This window comes from Chrysemys picta, chromosome 3 (assembly GCF_011386835.1).
Source record: "Chrysemys picta bellii isolate R12L10 chromosome 3, ASM1138683v2, whole genome shotgun sequence".
Classification (NCBI taxonomy): domain Eukaryota; kingdom Metazoa; phylum Chordata; order Testudines; family Emydidae; genus Chrysemys; species Chrysemys picta.
Genome location: NC_088793.1, coordinates 191138117 through 191160063, shown reverse-complemented (window position 1 = coordinate 191160063; position 21947 = coordinate 191138117). Strand labels below are relative to the sequence as shown.

Sequence of the window (21947 nt, the reverse complement as noted above, 5' to 3'; positions counted from 1 at the left end):
CTTCAAGTAGTAAAGGTTTGTTTTGTTTTTAAGTACTGATTTTACTACCACTTTTTCAGAACACAGAAGGGATAACCATTTGATAGCCTTAGTGTTGCCTATCTATTTCAAATGTTTAGCAGTAGCTTTCCAGAACCACAATTCAAAACAAAGCAAGCCTCTAAATATTTCAAAATGTTTCCCTAACAAAATATTTCTAACAGAAGGTAAAGGCGCAATTACAAGATCAGACAAAACATGCAGCATAATTTTCTACCATAGCTTTGCTGTATACAGGAAAGTTGGCAATTGTGTTTTTAAAAATAAAAACAAAAGGAAATCCATTTTTGGTTCACACGCACTGCTAGATTTAACATGCAATGGTGATAAACAGCTGGTTTTGCACATAATGGAAGAAGAACTGGGAATGAATAGCTCCAATTATATACATTTCCCAATTCCAAAACTGAAACTTTGACAGAAGTCACCCTGCAGCCAGGGGTATCGGATATTTTAGGATAAAATAAATGTTTATTAAAAAGGGCGTTGATTTCTTGGCACCAGTGGTAAGCGGGAGATACCCCTAGTGTCGACGTAAAATACTACAGCACAGGATACCATATGTCTGGATTAATTTTACAGCAGTAAAAGGGAAATTTAAATCGCTATAATTTTAAAAAGACAACCTCTTCACGCACACCGTGATATATTGTGAACCTTCTTACGACATCCAAAAACATACATATAGATTACAGTTACTGTAAGATTTCCAACTCTGAGCAATAAAGTCTGTATAATCTAGCAAGTCTCCTGCCATGGGCGACGTACATTGTAGCCTTCCGGGTCTGCACATGAAAAGCAAACGCTGCTGCACCAAAGCAAAAAAAAAAAAAAAAAAACACCCTGCAAGACTGCAAAATCACCACCACGGAACAGCACCACTGAGCAATGGCAGAGAAACGCAGGACTACATCTGGGAACCAGATGAACAGCAGTCTAGGATTCAATGCTGGTTCAAAGCCGGGAAGGGGCCTGAGGACACGGAGGTTGGGGGCAGTGGAGGGGACAAAGGCAGATGAGCACTGGAGGGGGGGATACACGCTAACGAGGGGAAGGGGCTGAGAAGGGAAGGAGAGTGTAGGGGGGGGGTGACAGGGGTATGAGGGCGGGGGGATGGGCTGTTACTGACAGGGTGGAAGGAAAAGACTGGGGGGGGGTCATGTGGGAGAAAACAGGAGGTATTTGGAGGCGGCCGGGGCGGGGGGAGTAACGGGGGTACCTGGAGGCGGCGCGGGCCTGGAGGGAGGGACAATCCGGAGGCGGACGGGCACGGAGGGGACAGGGGTAGCACGGCGGTATGGAGGGGGCGAGGACACGGGTCTCTGGAGGCTGCGCGGGGGAGGCTCGCTGGAGGCGGCCCAGGGGCGGGGAGAGGACCGGGGGTATCTGAAGGCGGCCCAGGCACTGGGGGGGGGGAATAAGCGGCGGGGGGGGGGCGGTCCCACGGGAAGCAGGACGGGGGCGGCTCCTAAGGGCCGTTGCCGTCCCCGCGCCCTCTCGATCTCTGCCCCACAGCCGCAGGACGAGGCTGGGTCTGGAATTTTCTGCCGGGCCCGGTGCAGGGGGCTCGGCGGGCGGGGGAGGGGAAGCGGGGGCTGCTCACCATGGTGGCGGGTGGGTGTTGGGAGTCTCCCCGCAGCTGGATCCGCCGAGTGCCGGTCTCAGTGGCCGCCTGCGCCGCGCCCGCTCACTCCCGCCGCTCGCGCCGCGCTGCCGCCGACGGTTTCGCTGCAGTGGCTCGCGCTGACCCGCAACCTCACCGAGAGGGAGGGAAGAAGAGCGAGCGAAGAGCGGCAGCACAGGGCGGAGCAGCCAACATCCGGGCACCCCCGCCACAGGGGCTAATTTGCATACATACGTGGGGGGGGGAGACTGCGCGGGACGTCATGTATTTTCAGCCGGAGGAGGTTTGAGGTTGGTCACGTGGGGGTGTATAAAATGGAGGCTGCGGGCGGGATCTGGGTTAGCCCTCACGGGGGGGGGGGGGGGGGAAAGGTGGGTCACTTCGGCCACTGGTTCCTGTAGCCAGTGGAGGGAGTTTCTGCTGGGGGCTGGTTCTCCTGGGCCTGTTGCCCCACGTGGTGCCGCAGCGCTCTAGGGGCCGTGGTGGGGCACGTATCCGGACCCCAATCCTCTTCCACACCCAGCTCCCCTTCCCAAGTTTCATTTCCCCCTCGGCTGGAGGGCAGGAGCCCCCTGCAGGCAGGGAAGTCTGTGCTACTGTTTTGCCCCCTTTTCCCTCTTTGCTTAAGGGGAGGCTTTCCTGGTCCCTGCCCAGATCTGCCTAGGGCCCTTTAGAGACCCTGAGGCTAAAGCCGTTGCCTTTTGAGCTGTTTTATGTCCTGGTTAATGTGGGGGAGGGAAGGACTAATCCCTATTCCGCACAGAGTGACGGTCTCTACAACCATCACCACCTGCCCCCTTGATGGTTTATCTTGCTTCTTCTGCCTTTTCTGGGAGAATCCAATGAACAAAAAGGGCTGCAGAGGTGGTTACCCTGCCACACACTAGCTGCACATAAGGAGGGATAACCACTGAGCTATCCCTCCCCCCCCCCCTGTGTTATTGGCTGCCACCCTCCACCAGTTATGGTAACACTTCAATGGAGTCTTCATGCTGAAATGCACCCAAATAATATTTTACCTGTATTGTTTCTACCCAAGTGCTTTCAGTGTGTCCTTGATGTTTAATACAATTAATTATGCAAAGCTAATGTTATTGAGCTACTGGGTAACTAGTAAAAAGAACAGGAGTACTTATGGCACCTTAGAGACTAACAAATTTATTTGAGCATAGGCTTTCGTGGGCTACAGCCCACTTCACTGGGTGCATAGAATGGAACATGTAGCAAGGAGATATATTTATAAATACATACAGAGAACATGAAAAGGTGGGAGTTACCCTACCAACTCTAAGAGGCTAATTAATTAAGATGTGCTGTTATTAGCAGGAGAAAAAAAACTTTTGTAGTGATAATCAAGATAGCCCATTTCAGACAGTTTGACAAGAAGGTGTGAGAATACTTAACATGGGGAAATTGATTCAATGTGTGTAATGGCTCAGCCATTCCCAGTCTCTGTTTAAGCCTAAATTGATGGTATCTAGTTTGCATATTAATTCAAGTTCAGCAGTTTCTCGTTGGAGTCTGTTTTTGAAGCTTTTCTGTTGCAAAATTGCCACCTTTAAGTCTGTTATTGAGTTACCAGAGAGGTTGAAGTGTTCTCCTACTGGTTTTTGAATGTTATGATTCCTGATGTCAGATTTCTGTCCATTTATTCTTTTGCGTAGAGACTGTCCAGTTTGGCCAGTGTACATGGCAGAGGGGCATTGCTGGACATGGTGGCATATATCACATTGGTAGATGTGCAGGTGAACGAGACCCTGATGATGTGGCTGATGTGATTAGGTCCTATGATGATGTTGCTTGAATAGATATGTGGACAGAGTTGGCATCGGGCTTTGTTGCAAGGATACGTTCCTGTGGGGTGACCAGATCACCCAAGTCAAATATCTGGACGCGGGGGGGACGTGACCCGGGGGGCGTGGCCAAAAAAGAAGAACCACCATCCTTCCTCCACAAGCGCTGAAGGGAGGCCCGGGAGACACAGGGGAAGCGCGGGGCCAGGGTGAGTGAGAGTCCGGCCTGGCCCCGAGCAGGCAGGACTCGGGCGGTAGGGAGAGTAGGGGGGCGGCCTGCGGGGCCAGGCGGCAGCTGTTCTCCCCCACCGGGCAGCGGGACTCGGGAGCAGCCGCTGCTGCAGCTCCTACTGCCGCGGGGGGAGGAAGTGGCCGATGGCCAAGCTCGGCGGCTGCGGCTCTGGCACCCAGTCCCGAACCCCCTGGGCCTGCTGCGGGGACCCAACAGCGCGCACGCTGCGCCCAGCCCCTGGCCAGTCGCATCTGGGCTGTTGCCCAGCTGGTGCTATCCTACGGCAGCCCCGGAGTGGGGGCAGCAGGCATCAGCCCCCCCGTCCTGCTCAGGTCCCGCAGGGGAACGAACAGGCCTGGGCTGCCGATGCCTCCACCCCGGGCCGCCACGGGATTGCACCAGCTGGGCAGCAGCCCAGATGCGATTGGCCAGGGGCTGGGCACGCGCAGCGTGCGCGCTGCTGGGTCCCCACAACAGGACCAGGCTCCGGGGGTTCGGGCCCGGGCGCCAAAGCCGCAGCCGCCGAGCTCGGCCATCAGCCACTTCCTCCCCCAGCGGCAGTGGGAGCTGCAGCAGCGGCTGCTCCCGAGTCCCGCTACCCGGGGGGGAGAACAGCCGCTACCTGGCCCTGCGGGCCGTCCCCCTCCTCTCCCTACCACCCAACTGAGTCCTGCCTGCTCGGGGCCAGGCCGGACTCTTACTCACCCCGGCCCCACGCTCCCCCTGCGTCTCCCGGGCCTCCCTCCAGCACTTGTGGAGGGAGGAGGAATGGTGAGCCTGGGGAAGAGGCGGGGATTCAGGGAGGGAGCCAATGGAGGGAGGAGGGGGTGGAGTCAGGGCGGGGGGGGGGGGGCGCGAGCGCTTCCAGGCACCGGAGCATTTCCTTGTTTGTCCCGTGTCCTGAACCTGGTCACCCTAGGTTCCTGGGTTAGTATTTTTGTTCTGTGGTGTGTGGTTGCTGGTGAGTATTTGCTTCAGGTTGGGGGGCTGTGTGTAAGCAAGGACAGGTCTGTCTCCCAAGATCTGTGACAGTGAGGGATCATCTAACTAGTGGCATTCTGCCTAAAAGTGCTTATATAGCACTATCATTTATATGGCATTTTACAAAGTGACATTCCCTGCCCTGAAGAGCTTACAAATTAGTTATTTTGCATTTATATAGCACCATTCATTATAATACAGAGAATGGAGCCTTAATAACCTTTCAGGGCCAGCTTTTAGGACAGTGACTGCTGGTATGAATAAGATTGGCCCTCAGAAAATGATCTATTTATACTATAAGGTGCTAAGTAGGCCAGCTGATGCTTTATTAGGAAAGACTTTATGAAGGGTAAAGTGAAATATTAAGTAAAAGTGGCTTTACTTTGCATTCCTTTAGCTGCTGTAGGTTATAGCTGCCACCTTATGGCATTTGCTCTGCAGATCAGAACTTTTTATGTTGACTATCAATACAATATGACACGGTTCTGATAAATGAGGTAGAGATATGAGAATAAATATAAACTATTACCATGTTGATATCCCTTAAGAATAGTCATGCAGAAACAGTTACACTGATGTCATTTTGCAGGCATTTGATTTTTTTTATGACATCTGACTTTCAGATCAGTGCATATGTCCTGCAGGGATAATGCAAATCAATCCTACCAAATTCAGGATGACAGCTATTTTTTGCGGGGAGGGGGAATCATTTAATTTAGGGCTAAGCTAATCATTTCCAAGACTATAATTGAGAGCAAGGTCCCCAAACTGGACTGTGAATTTCATCCCTTTCTAGCCTGTTATCAAAAGAGTAAATTGTCCCCCACTCTTGTCTTGCTATCTGAGTGGGAGACTGAGCTGGCTTACGACTTGATGACTCAGTGCAAGAACAGTGGGCCCCGCATGGTCACTCTTACTGCTTGTGCCTGGGGCCATCTTGTCAACTCTCCAAGAAGTAACTAGAATCTTGAAATCAGGTGTTAGTGAGCAAAGGCAGTGAAGAGGAACTAAGAGTCAGCTGTCCCTTGTAAGAGGCTATTAACATTTTTGAGGAAACTAGATCACTGGGTGAAACATGAAGTGTTATCACAGATTAGAAACTTCTGGCTAAAAGACAGGGTAAGAATAAATGGACAGTTTTCAACATGGCAAAAGATGAACAGTGGAGTACTGTAGGTTCCATAGTAGGCATGATGTTAAATATTTGTTAGAAATATCTGAGAAAGATGGTGAACTATGAGGTGACAAAATGTAGATGACTCAGTTCTGGAGGTTAGTCTAAGCTTGAGTTGACTGTGAGGAAACTGACAAAGACCTAACAACGGTGAATGAGCAGTATGGTGACACACACAATTCACTGTTGATAAATGAAAGATAATGCACATTGAAAGAAACACTTTTTAAAAAGTCACACATTTCTGAATGCTAAATTAACAGCAAACAATCAAGAAGTACTTTAATGACTAAAGAATCTTGGCCCTGCCACTGTCAAACATCAGTACTAGACTAGGTGGATCACTGGTCTGATCTGGTATGGGAGTTACTGTGTTCATATTTTGTCACACATTCATTGTGCCATGATTATAGATACTGTATGCTTGTGTAACTGTGCTCTTGTAAACTAATCCAAACTCTATAACACAGATGATAATAAAACAATCTTAGATTTTACTAGTGATGCTAGCACTCCAAATACAGCTTTCTCGGGGGCAGCATTGCCATGTAAATTTAGGCCTCAAACTTGTTTTACAAAACCTAAGATCAGTAGAGATGTTTCCATGACTCTCTTAAAAATTCCAAAGGAAAAAAATTAGCTTCAATTTAAAATTCTGCTGTTTGCAACCCTAATGCTGCAACCCTACATAGTATGTGAGTACCAGGAATTGAAATTGACTAGATGCTGACTGTAACTGAAAATGAATCTGATTAGTCTAATTTTATTGCCCAACCTGAATGAAATGAGAGAGAAGCAAATGGCGTAATGAGGAAGAGTGCACTAAAGTTAAAATTCTTAACCTTATTCAAGTAAGGCTAACAAAACAGCTCAACTTCCCCCCCCCCCCCCCCCCCATTTTTATCCATAGCTAATAGTTCAGAAGCTCTTCATCACAAAGACAAATGGGAGGACACACTAAAATGAACTAATTGTGAAGTACCATCTTTCTATTATGCTATTGTGTATTGAGCCACACTGGCTATTTTTACCTGCTTATTTCCTACAGTTCTTTTAGTGGTTTTCTTTTCTCTGGTGTACTTACCATTCTTTTATAAGATGTTAAAAATACAATACCAGTGTTTACTGGTAGTACAGGTACTTGTAACACTTTGTACTAAACACTGAATAGTACTCATTAATATTTTTCACCTCATTGTTCCTTTGTGCCTGAATGTCAGTCTGGGGTAGTATTTTTGCAAATGTATTTATTTTAAAATATTTTTTTAGAACAAGCTTCAGAAAATTCCATTGCTTAACACTTTCTGTTTGGCTCTGAGTAAGTTTTCTTTGCAGCATAATTACTTCAGTTCAAACTAGAATAAGTATGTATTTTATCCTCTAACCAAAATGTCTATCCACACAGATAAAATTAAAGTTAACTTTGTGCTCACTGGGGTTCCTCAGCAACATTAATAGTGAAGATGCAGTTTGCAGAAAGGTTGCCTACTAAACTTTAACTTAATAAATTATACAACAGAAAAACATGGATATCCATTTTAATTAAAACTACTCTATAAATCTTTCTGACTGCTTATCTAACTAGAATCTAGCACTATTTTTTCCTTACATAACTGAAATTTGTCCTTAATTAACTTCCTTTGGGGTATTTTTTCAGTATATAGATTTTGAATTTCTTTTAATAAAATCCATTGTTTACACCGGTCCCTCTGTGTTCTGAGCAGATCCTTTTTATCTTGGGCTTCTATTTTTTTTGTGTGTATTTCATTTTTGAGGGGTTATTTTTTAGCAATTTTTACATTTTATGTAATGTCAAAATTCATGTTTTTGGGGGCTTTCTCTTTGTAGTGAAATGAGTAATGTATAGTATATTATACATTACTCATTACAGCATACACTGCTGTAATGGAGCAGTATTTGTAATGTTCCCTAGTGCACTTTAATGTAGTACTGTTTCAAACAGCACCACATTAAAGAGCACTAGGGAACATTTAGTGCACACCAGGAAAGTTTACACAGACTAATTAATGCACAATATGTTAGTGCACTTTAGAAATCGCACCCCCATAGTGTGCATTATGGTTCTGTGTAGACAAGCAGTTAGACACTAGTAAATATTTCCAGTGTTTTTGTGTTTATTGGTTAAACACCAATTTCTGATTTATTGTTTTGGGGTGGGGTTTTTTGGTATTTGTGGTGTTTTATTGATTATCAGTTAAAAAACAAAAATCAGGATAAAAATAGGGCATCTATCTTACCCTGTACCTTGTCTCTTCACACCTCAACCACAACTGTCACTAACTGCCTCTCTTGGAGGATTCACTTGTCAGTTAACCCAGGGCCTGGGACTCCATTTAATTAAATAATTTTCTCTTCCAACCCTTAAAGGGCTATAAGCAGCTTTCCTCAGCGAAGCAGGTGAACTCTTGAGGCATTGCAGTTATGTTCTAAAATATCTGTCATTTTAAAGAATATACATGTTCTCAGTAACTGGCTTTTAAGGCTTGTTACAGTTATTTTTAGTAAGCATTACTGTTCACCTTTACCATTGTATAAGAAACAATTAGTCATCTTACTGCAAACTGCTTTGAAGGAAATTGTTCTTTATCTACCAGCTAAAATATAAGGCAGCATTTTCCCAGGGAAAGAGCATATGCTAATTGAAGTGAGAAATGACACTGGTGTTACATTGGTGTATACATTGGTGCTGGCTTGTTAGCCACAGCTCAGTGCATTTAGAAAGCGGCTCCCATGCATTCAGTCATCAAAACTGACAAGCCATTTTTCTACGAATTCAATTTAGATAAGTGAAATTAATAGATTATAAAACAAATCTAAATATACAGTATAAATGCTGACTGGAATGCATTCACAAATGGACTTGAAAATAAAAGGTTGCTCAAATTTATCTCAAATATCAGCTTTTATCTGTTCTTTTTGGCAGAAAGAAATAAAATTTTAGTCTGTCCTAATATTTTCCTGGTTGCTCTGTGAATGTCTTTGGGTTGTGTAAATTCTATCCAGAGTTTGGGAAGAGGAAGGTTGAGACAACCCTAATCTACAACAGGTTGCCTGCTAGTAGACTACGGTACATATCCCAGTTTTGTTGTCAGGGTCATTGTTAAAATGTCTTTTTTTAAAATGGGGAAACTCAGTTTCCTTTCCAGATTCATTTAACCATAGTGGATGCTGGGGACATAGGTGTTCCAAATATATGGGGGTATATTAACGAAACTATTACTTGGCTTAGCTGCACAGGGTTTTCACTAAATCCATCCTGCTACCTCTACCTACCCCCCACTTTCTCCTTTTCCTGTCCTAATCTTAAGAATCTTTATTTAGAACCTTTAACCAGCTTCTGTTGCAGGTATCTAACCTAAACACAACTTCAAAATTGCCTAAAATCGATTGGATGAGAAAAGTGCTCCTCTCACCCTCCGCTCCTGTCCCCATAGCTGTGTGTGGGTATAGCACCTCAATCAGGACCGGCTCCAGGCGCCAGCCCACCAAGCTTGCACTTGGGGCGGCACATGGAGGGGGGCAGCGCGGCGTGGTGCTCCGGCCGCCGGGGAGAGCGGAGCCGCAGTAGGCTCGCCGCCCTCCCCCGGCACTCTGGCCGCCGGGGAGAACGGAGCCCCGGCTGGGCTCTCCGCCCTTCTCCCGGGGCTCCGGCCACCAGCGGAGCCGCGGCTGGCTCTCCGCCCTCCTCCTGGGGCTCCGGCCGCCAGCGGAGCCGCGGTGGGCTTGCTGCCCTCCCCCCCGGCGCTCCGGCCGGTCTGGGAGAGCGGCCCGAGGCCGGGCTCGGCGCCCTCCCCTGCCTCGCTGGGGGGGGGGGGGGGAGAGGGCAGCGGGAGGCTTTTTTGCCTGGGGCGGCAAAAAAGCCAGAGCCGGCCCTGACCTCAAGATATATAGCTGGTTCCATAGAACAAACATATGGAAACAATCCTTTGGAGAAACCATTGAGTTTTTCAATGAAACTTGAGACTGGGTTGTTGGTGGCATAGTGGCTTAATATTGTGACCACTTCACTTGCCTATCAGCTTATAATAATAGGTAATTGATTGCACATCTTTGGTAGGAAGCCAGTTATAATTTGCTGATTTTCAAAAAGCACCTGTTCTGGAGAGCTGTGCCAAGAACTGTGGGAGTCTCTCAATACCCTAGTACTATCACAGAGGAAGGGAACATAAGCGTTTTTCTAAAATTGATAGGACAAATGTTTTCGTCAGTCATTCACTCTTTGTCCTTTCACCAATGTGCTTGGCTAATGTAGCCAGGCTCTTAGGTGTTACCTGCAGAGGCTCATCTTATTTTTCGTATTTTGTGGTTGTGTTTGGACTCTGGTTGTGATAAACCATTTATCTTGAGTGTAAGTCACAAGATGCTAAATCTTAGCCTTCAACAACTGGCCACACAGCAGAGATAGGCCTCTTGCACTGCAAACCATTAGTGGACTTTCAATAGATGCTCCTCAACAGTCTTGTGCCCCCCCAAAAAAAACAATTTGAGTTTTAAAATGGCATTTTTCATCTTGTTTCTTAGGATCTGGCGACTGTTACTTGTATCAGCTGACTGATTAAATTCCAGACAGTCCAAATTATGGAGGAGATAGTGAGACAAATACCAACCATTTAGTTTTGGTTTATTGTGAAACACAATGGAAGCTGAGTTGAAGCTATTCCAAAAGGAGAAAATTAAGACTGCAAACAAACAAACAAACAAACAAACCCTTTCTTTTGCTTTCTAGGGAATGGACGAGAAGTTGGAAACCATTTGAAGTGGAATAATGCAGAGTGATCAGTTGCTGAACCCAGTGAATAGACAATCTAAATATAAAATAGAGAAGAGGCAGTTGATGTCCAGAATAGCAGTGGATTAGCACTGATTCAAAATAATGGAAATTAGTAAAAATAAATTTGATTTGATGGAAGCCCATTGACTTCAATAAAGATATACCAACAGGTAACTTAATTGGAAATCAATGAAAAATAAGTACTGCATTGACTTAGAGAGAAATATTAAAAGGCATTTTGGTATAATATAGTAGCAATCCTCATTAGCAAAATTGAAATATATTAAAATGCCCATTAATGAATGCTGTCCATTATATAGTATAGTAAATATCCTGGATTTGCATGCCTATTTTGTGAATCTATGCTAGTCTTCCATTCCCCCATAATTTTGATTGCTAAGGCCTCAACACTTATATAGTTTACAAGTCGCCATTCATAGTGCCAGCATTCTTATCATTTCCATTTAAAAATGCAGTATTTCACCTTCTTTGAAAGCATTACAACAATCACGTGACAACATGACCTTGCTTATTTCTGTGATTACCATGCAAATATTCAAAGATAATATTTGCATCTCACTTTTGAGACCAAAATGAGTGGTAAGAAAATAATATACATTGTTCTTTGAACTTTGTTTGTATGGATCCCAACTCTAGGTCTGGTGTGCAAGTTGGTGATTTTCTAGATAGAACTGTATGTTGGAGCTGCATGTGCACCCATTATGTCGTTGCAGTTCCAGCTCAGGGAATTATATGGGAATACTGCTCCAAATGCCACTTACTTATTTCTAACTGCAATAGCCAGTAAGAAGGTGTCTGTTACTACCCATAAGTCTCCCTTTTTGGTGATGGTGCCAGCACAGGGAATTCTTTATTTTTTATAGTTTAGTTTACTTTTAATATTTTTTTGCCAAGTTTTAAGCTTCGTTAGTCCTTGTAGATCCTATTCTCTGCAGAGTCCCCTTTCTTTCTTGAGATGGTGGAGGCTAAGTCTACCAGCTCAAAGCTGTGCTACTTTATTGATGTGACCATATCTGTGATGGATGAGTGTACCAGATACTGCTTTTGCCTCAGAGAGGTGTTCAATATGTGCAGCATTCACCGGTCAGATTTGTTGGACCTAAGAGTTGTCTCAAACTTCGTCACCCTGTGGGAGCAATCTGGATGTCATTCTTTGGTGGTGAGCATCTGATGGATTCTGTTGAGATTACAGTCTTGTTTGGTCAGTGTCAGTACCTAGTCGAGGATTCAACAGCATAGAAGGGCCCAATATGGAGGGACTCTGCATCCAGACCCCATAAGGCAGCTTCAGGCACCAAGGGCGAGCTGTCATCAAGATGCTCTTTGATACCCAGGTCTTGTTCTCCCAAGATGGCTCTGAAGATCAGAAGGGGTAGACTCAGTCACTAAATTCCATGCTGCCCATGGCCCCAAGCTCAGCTGGGAGACCTAAGGAGTCCTCAAAAGACTCATCTTCCTGGCACCATGGTTCTTCCCTGGGGCTCAGAGGCAGAGGAGCCACAAAGCAGTGTGTCTTTTGGATGCTGTGATAAGCACAAATCTATGGAGGCTGACAGGAGCTCTTGACCCGGAATTGTCATTGTGCCTTGTTCTCCAGTTCAAGCCACCACATAGGGTGGCTCTGACCATCAACAATTACATTCTGGAGCCAGAGCAAGGCTGGCACTGAATCTATCCATCCCACTTCCAAGAGAGATGACCACATCTATCAAGTTCCAAAGAAGGTGTTAGATTTATCCACATCCTATCATAGGTTCTATGGTAATCTCTCTAATTCATTAAATATCTAAAAGACAGTCTGTTGGGCAAGAAATCATACTCCTCAGATACCATCCAGGATAAACTTACTCTTGAGTTGGACCAGTTGGCTGAAGAGGTCAGAGCCATGTCTACACTACAAACTTTGGTTGATGCAAGTTACATTAAAATAAAGCCTCCACAGTTAATATATGGTTCATTTGCATGCATACTTGGTTGTTTCCATCAGCGCTTCACACACTCACCAGGAGTGCTTGTGTTGATGCAGAGTGCAGCACACTATGGGTAGGTATTCTAGTATGCCACACTCTGGCACAATGACTTTTGGGGAATTTTCACAATGCATTGTGGGGTACACATGAGCCATGCGGTAGGGGCTGAGAGCAAGAGGTCAAGATCCCATAATGCCATCCATATCCCACATGTTTTTTGCTTTTTTTTAAAAAATCTCTGTGGTACTTTTCGTTCTCTGCTATCTGACGGAAGCACGGAGCCTGCACAGCTCTGCACTATTGTCATGAATGTTGCAAACACAGGATGAGAGCCACATGAAGTATATCAACAACAACAGGACATGACTATTTCTTTGAGGACAAATTGTTAGGAGATACAGCAAAAAATAATTCAAGGTTGGTGGCCACAGAGCAGCTGCAGAAGGTGGAATGCTGCTTCTGGGCCTGAGAAATGAGCATTGACTGGTGGGATTGCATCATAATGGAGGTTTGGGATGATGAGCAGTGGCTGCGGAACTTTCAGATGTAAAAGACCACATTCCTGGATCTGTGTGCTGAACTGGCTCCAGCTCTCTGGTGAATGAACACCAGAATGAGAACTACATTGACATTTGAGAAGGAAGTGGCGATCACAGTGTGTAAGCTTGCAATGCCACTTTGCTACCAGTCCGTGGGAAATCATTTTGGAGTTGGGGAAATCCACAGTAACAGCCTTTGTCATACAAGTATGTAGGACCATTAATTGTATACTGCTAAGTAGGACTGTGACTCTTGGAAGTATGTAGGACAGTGTGGATGGATTTGTAGCAGTGGGGTGATAGATAGCATGCACACCTTGCCCCAGAGTACATCAACAGAAAGGGCTACTTTTCTATGATCATGAAAGCACTGGTGGATCACTAGGGATGCTTCCTTGATGTCAGTGTGGGCTGGTGAGGGAAAGTGTATGACACATCTTTAAGAACACAGGACTGTTCAGGTAGCTACAGGCAAGGACACTTTTTTCCACAACCAGTGGATTACCATCAGAGATGGCTGATGTTGAATATCAGTGGTGATCTTGGGGGACTCAGCCTTACTCCTTCCTCCCCTGACTCATGAAGCTGTACTCTGGCCACCTTGAGAGCTCCACGGAAAGATTCAACTACTCGCTCAGCAGATGCAGAAAGGCTGTTGAATGTGCTTTTGGTAGGTTGAAGGGATTCTGGCAGTATGTACTCACTAAATATAGATCTTGGTGAGGAAAAATATCCCAGTGATTACAGCTGCCTTTTGGGTCCTGCATAATATCTATGAGGCCAACGGGGAGTGGGAGTTGCTGCTGGGGTAGAGAACAGAAGTGGAGCGGCTGTCTGCTGCCTTTGAACAGCCAGCCACAAAGGCCATTAGAAGAGCTCAGCGTGGAGTTATGCAGATGACAGCAGCCTCAGAAGAGTACATTAGCAGTCAGCCACAGCAATTCGTTGTGCTGAACAGTGCTCTACCTGGCCCTGAAGTTTCATTAGAAGTTGTGTATTACTTGGTATATCTCTATGAATATCACACTCTGTTAATGAACCTATGCATTATGCACTGTTCACTGTACATTTATACTTGTTATGGTTTTTCACTGAACCTATGAGTTGTGTGGTCCTGTTCTATTATAATTAATGTGTGCTTTGAATAGGGCTAAGCATTCGGTAGTATGACATGAAGTAATAAAGATGAATTTATTTCCAGAAATAAAAATATATTGGATACTAAAAACAGTGCAAAATAACATGCAATTAAACAATACAGTGCGAAGGTAAAAAGTAAACTAACAGAACTTTAAAAATAGAATTGTAGAAGACATTCATGTCCATTTCTGCGAAACATACCAACTGTCACATGTCAGCATATGTAAAGCTATGGTTTTCTGATGGCTGGATAGCCCTCTGTCTTGGATGGTTTAGACACAACAAATCCTGTATCTTGGTATGGTGTTAGACAATGGTTTTCTATATAGTATAAACTGAAATGTAAATACAATATTTATATTCAAATTAATTTATTTTATAATTATAGGGTAAACATGAGAAAGTAAGCAATTTTTCAGTAATGGTGTGCTGTGACACTTCTTGCATTTTTATGTCTGATTTTGTAAGCAAGTAGTTTTTTAAGTGAGGTGAAACTTGAGGGTACCCAAGACAAATCAGACTCCTGAAAGGGGTACAGTAGTCTGGAAAGGTTCAGAGCCACAGGACTAGATGATCTTTTCGGTCCCTTTTAACTCTGATTGTATGATTCCTTACTGTCCTATGGCATGGAGTGGTAAGGATGGAACCCATGACACCACCTGAAATGGTGGGGGTTGTAGGGAGCTGCTGAAATGGAGTTTTCTATTGACTGCAAAGGGAGGTGAGACAGCAACAGTTAGACATGTAGGTCAACAACAGGCTGCAGCGTTTGTGTTTGGTGCCCGAGGAAGCCCTATTACATTCTGGTGCATCTCCGTCTCCTTTTCTTGCTGACGCTCCTGTGCCTTTCTCCTGTGTGCTCTTTCCTTCTCTAGGCTGTCTGCTATATTCCCTCCCTGGGCTCTCTCTTCAGTCTGATGCAGCACTGGCTTGCAGGAGCTCTGTGAGCATATCTCCCCTAATCAGCTTCTTTTTCCTCATCAGGGTCAGGTGTTCTGCAGGTCTGGAGGGTCCCCCATCTAAGCTGCAACAGCACCAGCTACAGCTAAAACAGACATATATTGTGTTTACAGTCACAATGGAAAGCGAAAGATAAGTTTCAGAATTACCTTATTTCTCTCAAAGCTTTTAATAAGGCTGACACTTCAGTTTTGGCGCACTTCTGCACAGCACCACTCTCCAGCGACAGCCATGGTGTGTATGGCTGCCGAGGAGCAGGGAAATGGGGGGATTGTTCAAATTTAGGCCCTGGTTTCCCTGGGTCTGAGAACAATAGCACTGAGGACTGGCACTGTTTTCCCAAGGTGGTGGTGGTTTTAGCTGGTATCTCTCTCCTGCAGGTCACAAAGGCATAGAGAACACAGCTGCTGCTGGTGTCCCAAAGCTGCCCAAACCATTATTAGCCCGTTTGCTGCCATGTTGCCTGCTGAAGTCATTGTTCAGGGGCATGTGAAAGTGTCCTACTATGGAGGAAGAAATAAGGCTGCCATCCCTAGAAGCCTTTGGGAGAGGATTACAGGGTACCTCGAAGATTTCATCAAGGTCTCTCAGGAGGATACAAGGGACGTCCCTCTGTACATAAACTGCCTAATCCTACACGGAAATGAAGAGCGCACAAGTCTACCTCTGTTTCTTAGAGCACTACCTCTTCTTCTATAATTAAAACAATGAAAAGTAAATACTTCATAGAATATCAAGGTTGGAAGGGACCTCAGGAGGTCGTCTAGTCCAACCCCCTGCTCAAAGCAGGGCCAATCCCCAGACAGATTTTTATCCCAGTTCCCTAAATGGCCCCCTCAAGGATTGAACTCACACCCTTGGGTTTAACAGGCCAATACTCAAACCACTGAGCTATCACTTGTGTCCACTAACTTGGGGTTGGGCTAGGTGTCATCTTTACATTTACACATCATAAGGGAGAATGTTGCACACATTTATCTGAGGTTCCTTCCCTTGGATTGGGCTCGTCTGTGTTCAACTGGTGGGATTGTCTAGACCAGAGGTTCCCAAACTTATTTGGCCTACCGCCCCCTTTTCAGAAAAAAAATTACTCAGCGCCCCCCTGGAAATCTACCTTCTTTAAGCGAACAAACAGAAAGATGCAGTGACAAATTTGCGTTCTTTTATGTATCTATATTTCTACCTATGTCCTACAATATAGTAAAGAAAGATGTGTTATTAGAATATCGCCCATGACATCAGGTATACAGTGGTTTTTGCATAAGATGGCAAAAGACACCCAAACTAAAATACTAATGAAACTAATAAACTGGGTTTTGTTCTTTGCTCAGCATTAGATATATGTATTTGATATTAAATTGTCAAATATCAAACTAAATTTATCAAGAAATAATTAATTTAAAAAATAATCAATATGCAATTAAAAATCAGTTAATAGTTTTAATTTAGTTTGCCCTTATTTAAATAATTGTTCCTTATTAACACACGCCTTATTTACCAATTAACACAGATGATTCGATAGATATAAATGTTAATAGTTACGTTTTTTTACGATTTCATTCCCGTTTTCGTTAATATTGTAATAAAAAATATGACAAATAGATTGACTGTACACTTCAAATAGTACTGTACCGACACAAGCCTGCTACGATTTTATTATTAGTAAGCACTAGAGACACAGAAACGTACGGTAGATATGTAAGAAAATGTATAAAAATACTCACGTGTAAATTGCTGTTTTATTGAAACAACAATAATACAATTTGCTTTGTATGTGATCCGTAATCCGTAAAGATCGAAGGTATTGAATATGAATAAAAAATTTTAAATACTTATTGCAGTATTGTTAACTGCTTTTTACACAATTAAGAAACAATCTAAATTAGATTTCATACATGTCGCCTATTTATAGTATCGTATTGTAAACAAGTCATTACACGCACATATTCCTGCCGATGCATGCTGGACTTCCCGACAATGCGCGACACGCTCGCCTGCCAACACTTGCTTGTTAAGAGCTGTTGGCGGACTTGACACCTGATCGGTTATAATTTGTGAATTTATTTGGAAAATAAAGTAATCAGTACAACTTTAACTCTATGTTACACAACAGATGAAACATGTACGAATGGTTTTTCAAAATTTTCTTATATTCTTTCTTTATGCTTCCACTGCCCCCTTATTTTTATTCAACGCCCCCCAATTGCACCCGAGGCTACTACTGCCCCCCTGAATCGTTCCAGAGCCCCCCAGGGGGCGGTATTGCCCACTTTGGGAACCTCTGATCTAGACTATGGTGGAGTCTCAAAAAGATCCTGGCTTGTGGCACAGCCGGATCCTCACCAGCACATGTCCCTCCTCCTCCTCTCTGTTCTATGACTGATCCATAACTGTGCTTGCACAGCCTTTTCTCCCCACAGCCCAGGAGATCTAATGCCACCTGTACTCCAGACAGGGGTGTAGCTAGAGCATGTAGCTGGTATGGTCGGTTGGGCAGTTGCATACAACAAGGGAGAGAGCTGCTTGGTGTGGTTTGCCAAGATGGGCAATCAGTAAAAAGCATTTCAAAAATATGCAGGGGCTTGAAATGGGGTGATGGCTTCTAGTCTGTGTAACCCCTGGGCAGTGGAGTTCACGAGCATAACCAGAACAGTCATTGTCATTATGGGATAGCTGCTAAAGGATTGCTAGGGTTGTCATCGGTCACCTCCAACTGCATCAACCACACTGTGTAGACCATAGCTCAACACCATTCGGCGAAGTGGTATTACCGTGTCACTGTATGTAGGGTATTTATGCCAGCAGGAGACAAGTTCAAGGGTAGACCATGCACACATAGGTTGACACAAGGCAACTTATGTCAACCAAACCTTGTTATATAGACTAGACCCAACAAGAAGGCCAAGGCTATTTTATGTAACAAGGGGCAAGCAAGGCTGCAAAACATTTACTTAGGGACACTTAAAATGTTTCCAAAATCAGAGGCAAAGGCTGTGATCATGACAAGATTTTTAATGGCTGAAGTCTTCTCTTCCTACAGAGGTAGAGACTATAATTGATGATCTGCATTTTTAAGACTCAGACCTATATAGTGGAAAAACTGACAACCGACTCCAAAAAGTGAAGGATTCTACGGCTACTTTAAGATTTCTACATCTATATACTCCCTCTGCCACGAGATGTTCTACCATCTTCCATTCCCAAAGGCAGGGACTCTTTTGACAGCTCTTGGATTCTACTTGGAAGCAGACATAGTTGAACAAAAGAGCAGGTTTTATCACAGGATGGGCTATGCCTCAGCTTGTTCAGCTTCCATAATGTCTGGAGAAATTCACCAAATCTGATGCGTTGCACCATATCTGAGGTTTGGGAGCCTCAAACTAACTCTTCCTATGAATGCTTTTCCCTTTTGGCAACTACCTTTCCTTTTCCCTACTGGCATAAAATGGAATTACTGGGGACCAACAGGTTTTAGATTATAGAGAAGAGTTTTCCCTCTTATGAGAGGCTGAACTTGTGTCTCTCCTTCACATACGAGCCACAGGGGAAATCCCAGAGCAGGAAGGGGTTAATGGTTTACATCTGTTTCTTCCTGATACCACAAGAAAAGAGGATCTATGGGCAATAATGGAACTGAAGTGCATAAACAAATACTAAATTTCAGCCACTTCAACTGCTTGGTAATAGCAACCATAAGATAATTAAATTTAACATCCTGGGGGAGGAGGGGAATACCAAAGAAGTCCACTACAGTAGCATTTAACTACAGAAAGGGGAACTACACAAATGAGGAAGCTAGTTAAATGGAAATTAAAAGGTACACTCCCAAAAGTGAAATGCCTCCAAGTTGCATGGAAACTTTTTATAAACACCGTAATAGAGGCTCAGATTAAATATATTCCCCAACTTAAAAAAAACAGGGGGCCAAAAAAGTGCCACCATAGCTAAACAGTAAAAAGTAGTTAGAGGCAAAAAGGCATCCTTTAAAAATTGGAAGTAAAATCTTACTGAGGAAAATAGAAAGGAGCATAAAGTCTGGGACGTGAAGTGTAAAACTATAATTAGGCAGGCCAAAAAAATATTTGAAGAGCAACTAGCCAAAGAATCAAAAACTAACAGCAAATTTTTTTTAAGTACATCAGAAGTAGGAAGCCTGCCAAACAATCAGTGGGGCCACTAAACGAGCAAGATACTAAAAGAGCACTCAAGGAAGATAATGCCATTGCAAGGAAGATAAATGAATTCTTTGCATTGGTCTTCACTGAAGAGGATGTGAGGGAGATTCCCACACCTGAGCCATTCTTAGGTAACAAATCTGAGAAACTGTCCCATATTGAGGTGTCAATAGAGGTGGTTTTGGAACAAATTGTCACCAGGACCAGGCGTATTCACCCAAGAGTTCTGAAGGAACTCAAATATGAAATTACAGAACTACTAATTGTGGTATGTAACCTATCATTTAAATCAGCCTCTGTACCAGGTGACTGGAGGATAGCTAATGTGATACAAATTTTTTTTTAAAAGGCTAGAGAGGCTATCTTGGCAATTACAGGCCAGTAAGCCTAACTTCAGTACCAGGCAAACTGGTTGAAATTATAGTAAAGAACTCAATTATGAGACACATAGATGAACTTGTTGGGCAAGAGTCAACATGGCTTTTGTAAAATGAAATCATCCCTCACAAATTTATTAGAATTCTTTGAGGGAGGTCAACAAATATAGACAAGGGTGATCCAGTGCATATAGTGTACTTGGACTTCAGAAAGCCTTTGACAAGGTCCCTCACCAAAGACTGTTCAGCAAAGTAAGCAGTCATGAGATAAGAGGGATGGATCTCTCATGGATCAGTAACTGGTTTAAAGAAAAAATAAGGGTAGGAATAAGCGCTCAGTTTTCAGAATGGAGAGAGGTAAATAATGGTATCCCCCCAGGGATCTGTACTGGGACCAATACTGTTCAACATATTCATAAATGAGCTGGAAAAAGGGGTAAACAGTGAGGTGGCAAAATTTGCAGATAATAAAGTACTCAGCTAGTTAAGTCCAAAGCAGACGGCAAAGAGTTACAAAGGGATCTCACAAAACTGGTGAATGGGCAACACAATGTCAGATAAAATTCAGTGTTGATAAATGCAAAGTAATACACATTGGAAAACATAATCTCAACTATGCATACAAAATGATGGCGTCTAACTTAGCCGTTACCACTCAAGAAAGAGATTTTGGAGTCATTGTGGATAGTTCTCTGAAAACATCCACTCAATGTGCAGTGGCAGTCATAAAAGCTATCTGACTAACTGAATGTTAGGAACTATTAGGAAACAGATAGATGAGAGAGAAAATATCATAATGCCACTATATAAATCCATGGTATGCTCACACTTTGAATACTGAATGCAGTTCTGGTCACCCATCTCAAAAAAAGATGTATTAGCATTGGAAAAAGTACAGAAAAGGGCAACGAAAATGATTCAGGATATGGAAAAGCTTTCTTAAGAGGCAACATTAAAATGACTGGGACTGTTCAGCTTGGAAAAAAGATGACTAAGAGGTGCTATGATAGAGGTGTTAAAATTGTGACAGGTGTGGAGAAATTGAATAAGGAAGTGTCCTGGAAAGACAGACTCCAAACTATGATTAAGATGATCCTTAAACTCAGGTCAAAAACTGCAGCTGAGCATGAAATCTGTCTGATTATCAGAGAATAATAAGCATTTAAAAATCCTCCCAGATCACGGAGCTGCATCATTGTCAAAGCCTTCCAGTTCCTGAACGGATCTGAGTGGCCCGGGGAACAGCCCTTTGAAGAGGAAATGCTACTTAGCACATCAAGCTGCCTGAAAGTGCTAGAGAGCAATAGAGGATATTAACAGGAGAAGAGCCTGGGCTGAAAGCGACCCAAGTGAGGTATTAAAATAAAACCCTCCATCATCAAAACAGCAGTTCTTGGAGTCTTTCATATCAATGTTTAAAGCATTGGTTGCCACTGATTTGGAGCCTTTGGGTGCTATTGCAATACCAATCATAAATCCATAAGTTAGGGCAATAACCCATCCCAGCATATGTATTGATCACCCAATCTTATTTTGTGTTTTCTGAAGGCCTGACAAATATGCAGGAGCCTGTATTTTGACTGATGAATACATAAATTTGCATGTATTACTGTTTATGTCACAGATTCTGCCCCATGTTGTAGGATAGAATGGGAGTTTAAAATGGTCAAGTCACAGCTCGAACTGGGCAAAACACTGATTTTTCAGTTTGCTGGCAATTCCAAAAAATGGGGGGTGGGGATGGTGGAATTGGTTTGATTCAAAAACCACAATTTTTTTTGGCAAACTGAAAAAAATAAAACTTTTTGCTTTGGATCAAACAAAATGAAAAAATGTGTGGACATTATTCTTATTGTCCTCATACTGCCATTCTTTTTCACACTGAGCAGTAATCTACTCCTGTGTAGTCCCACTGAAGAAACTAGGACTACTTGACTGAAAGGTACTATTCAACTTGAATAAGGGTGGCAGCATGTGGCCCTGTATAAATGCTGACACTTAACAGAGTTTGACATACTGTTGTAGAAGTTCACAATTACATTCCACTTCTTGGTGCAAAATTGTACAACTAGTTCTTTATTATTACCTGTTGCATACTGGTAGCATATTCAGTGCTACACAAGACACAGA

The 21947-nt window shown here is 43.7% G+C and overlaps 1 protein-coding gene and 1 long non-coding RNA gene across 3 annotated transcripts in view; one reads left to right on the top strand and one right to left on the bottom strand.

Annotated features, from left to right (window-relative positions):
* The window catches only part of PPP3R1 (protein phosphatase 3 regulatory subunit B, alpha), an 88872-nt gene extending 86995 nt beyond the window's left edge, over positions 1-1877 (bottom strand). Inside the window, exon 1 of the mRNA XM_024110190.3 lies at positions 1643-1877. Within this exon, the coding sequence (XP_023965958.1) occupies positions 1643-1645 (3 nt within the window). The 5' untranslated portion in view covers positions 1646-1877. The remainder of the gene's footprint in view (positions 1-1642) is intronic.
* On the top strand, positions 1824-20962 carry LOC101950556 (uncharacterized). Of its 2 annotated transcripts, none has more exons than XR_006176088.2 (3): positions 1824-1953; positions 10591-10805; positions 15290-20962. It is a non-coding gene; the product is annotated as an uncharacterized LOC101950556 (long non-coding RNA). The 2 variants fall into 2 exon arrangements; XR_006176087.2 differs by having other exon boundaries at positions 15646-20961.
* Positions 20963-21947: the final 985 nt, after the last annotated feature.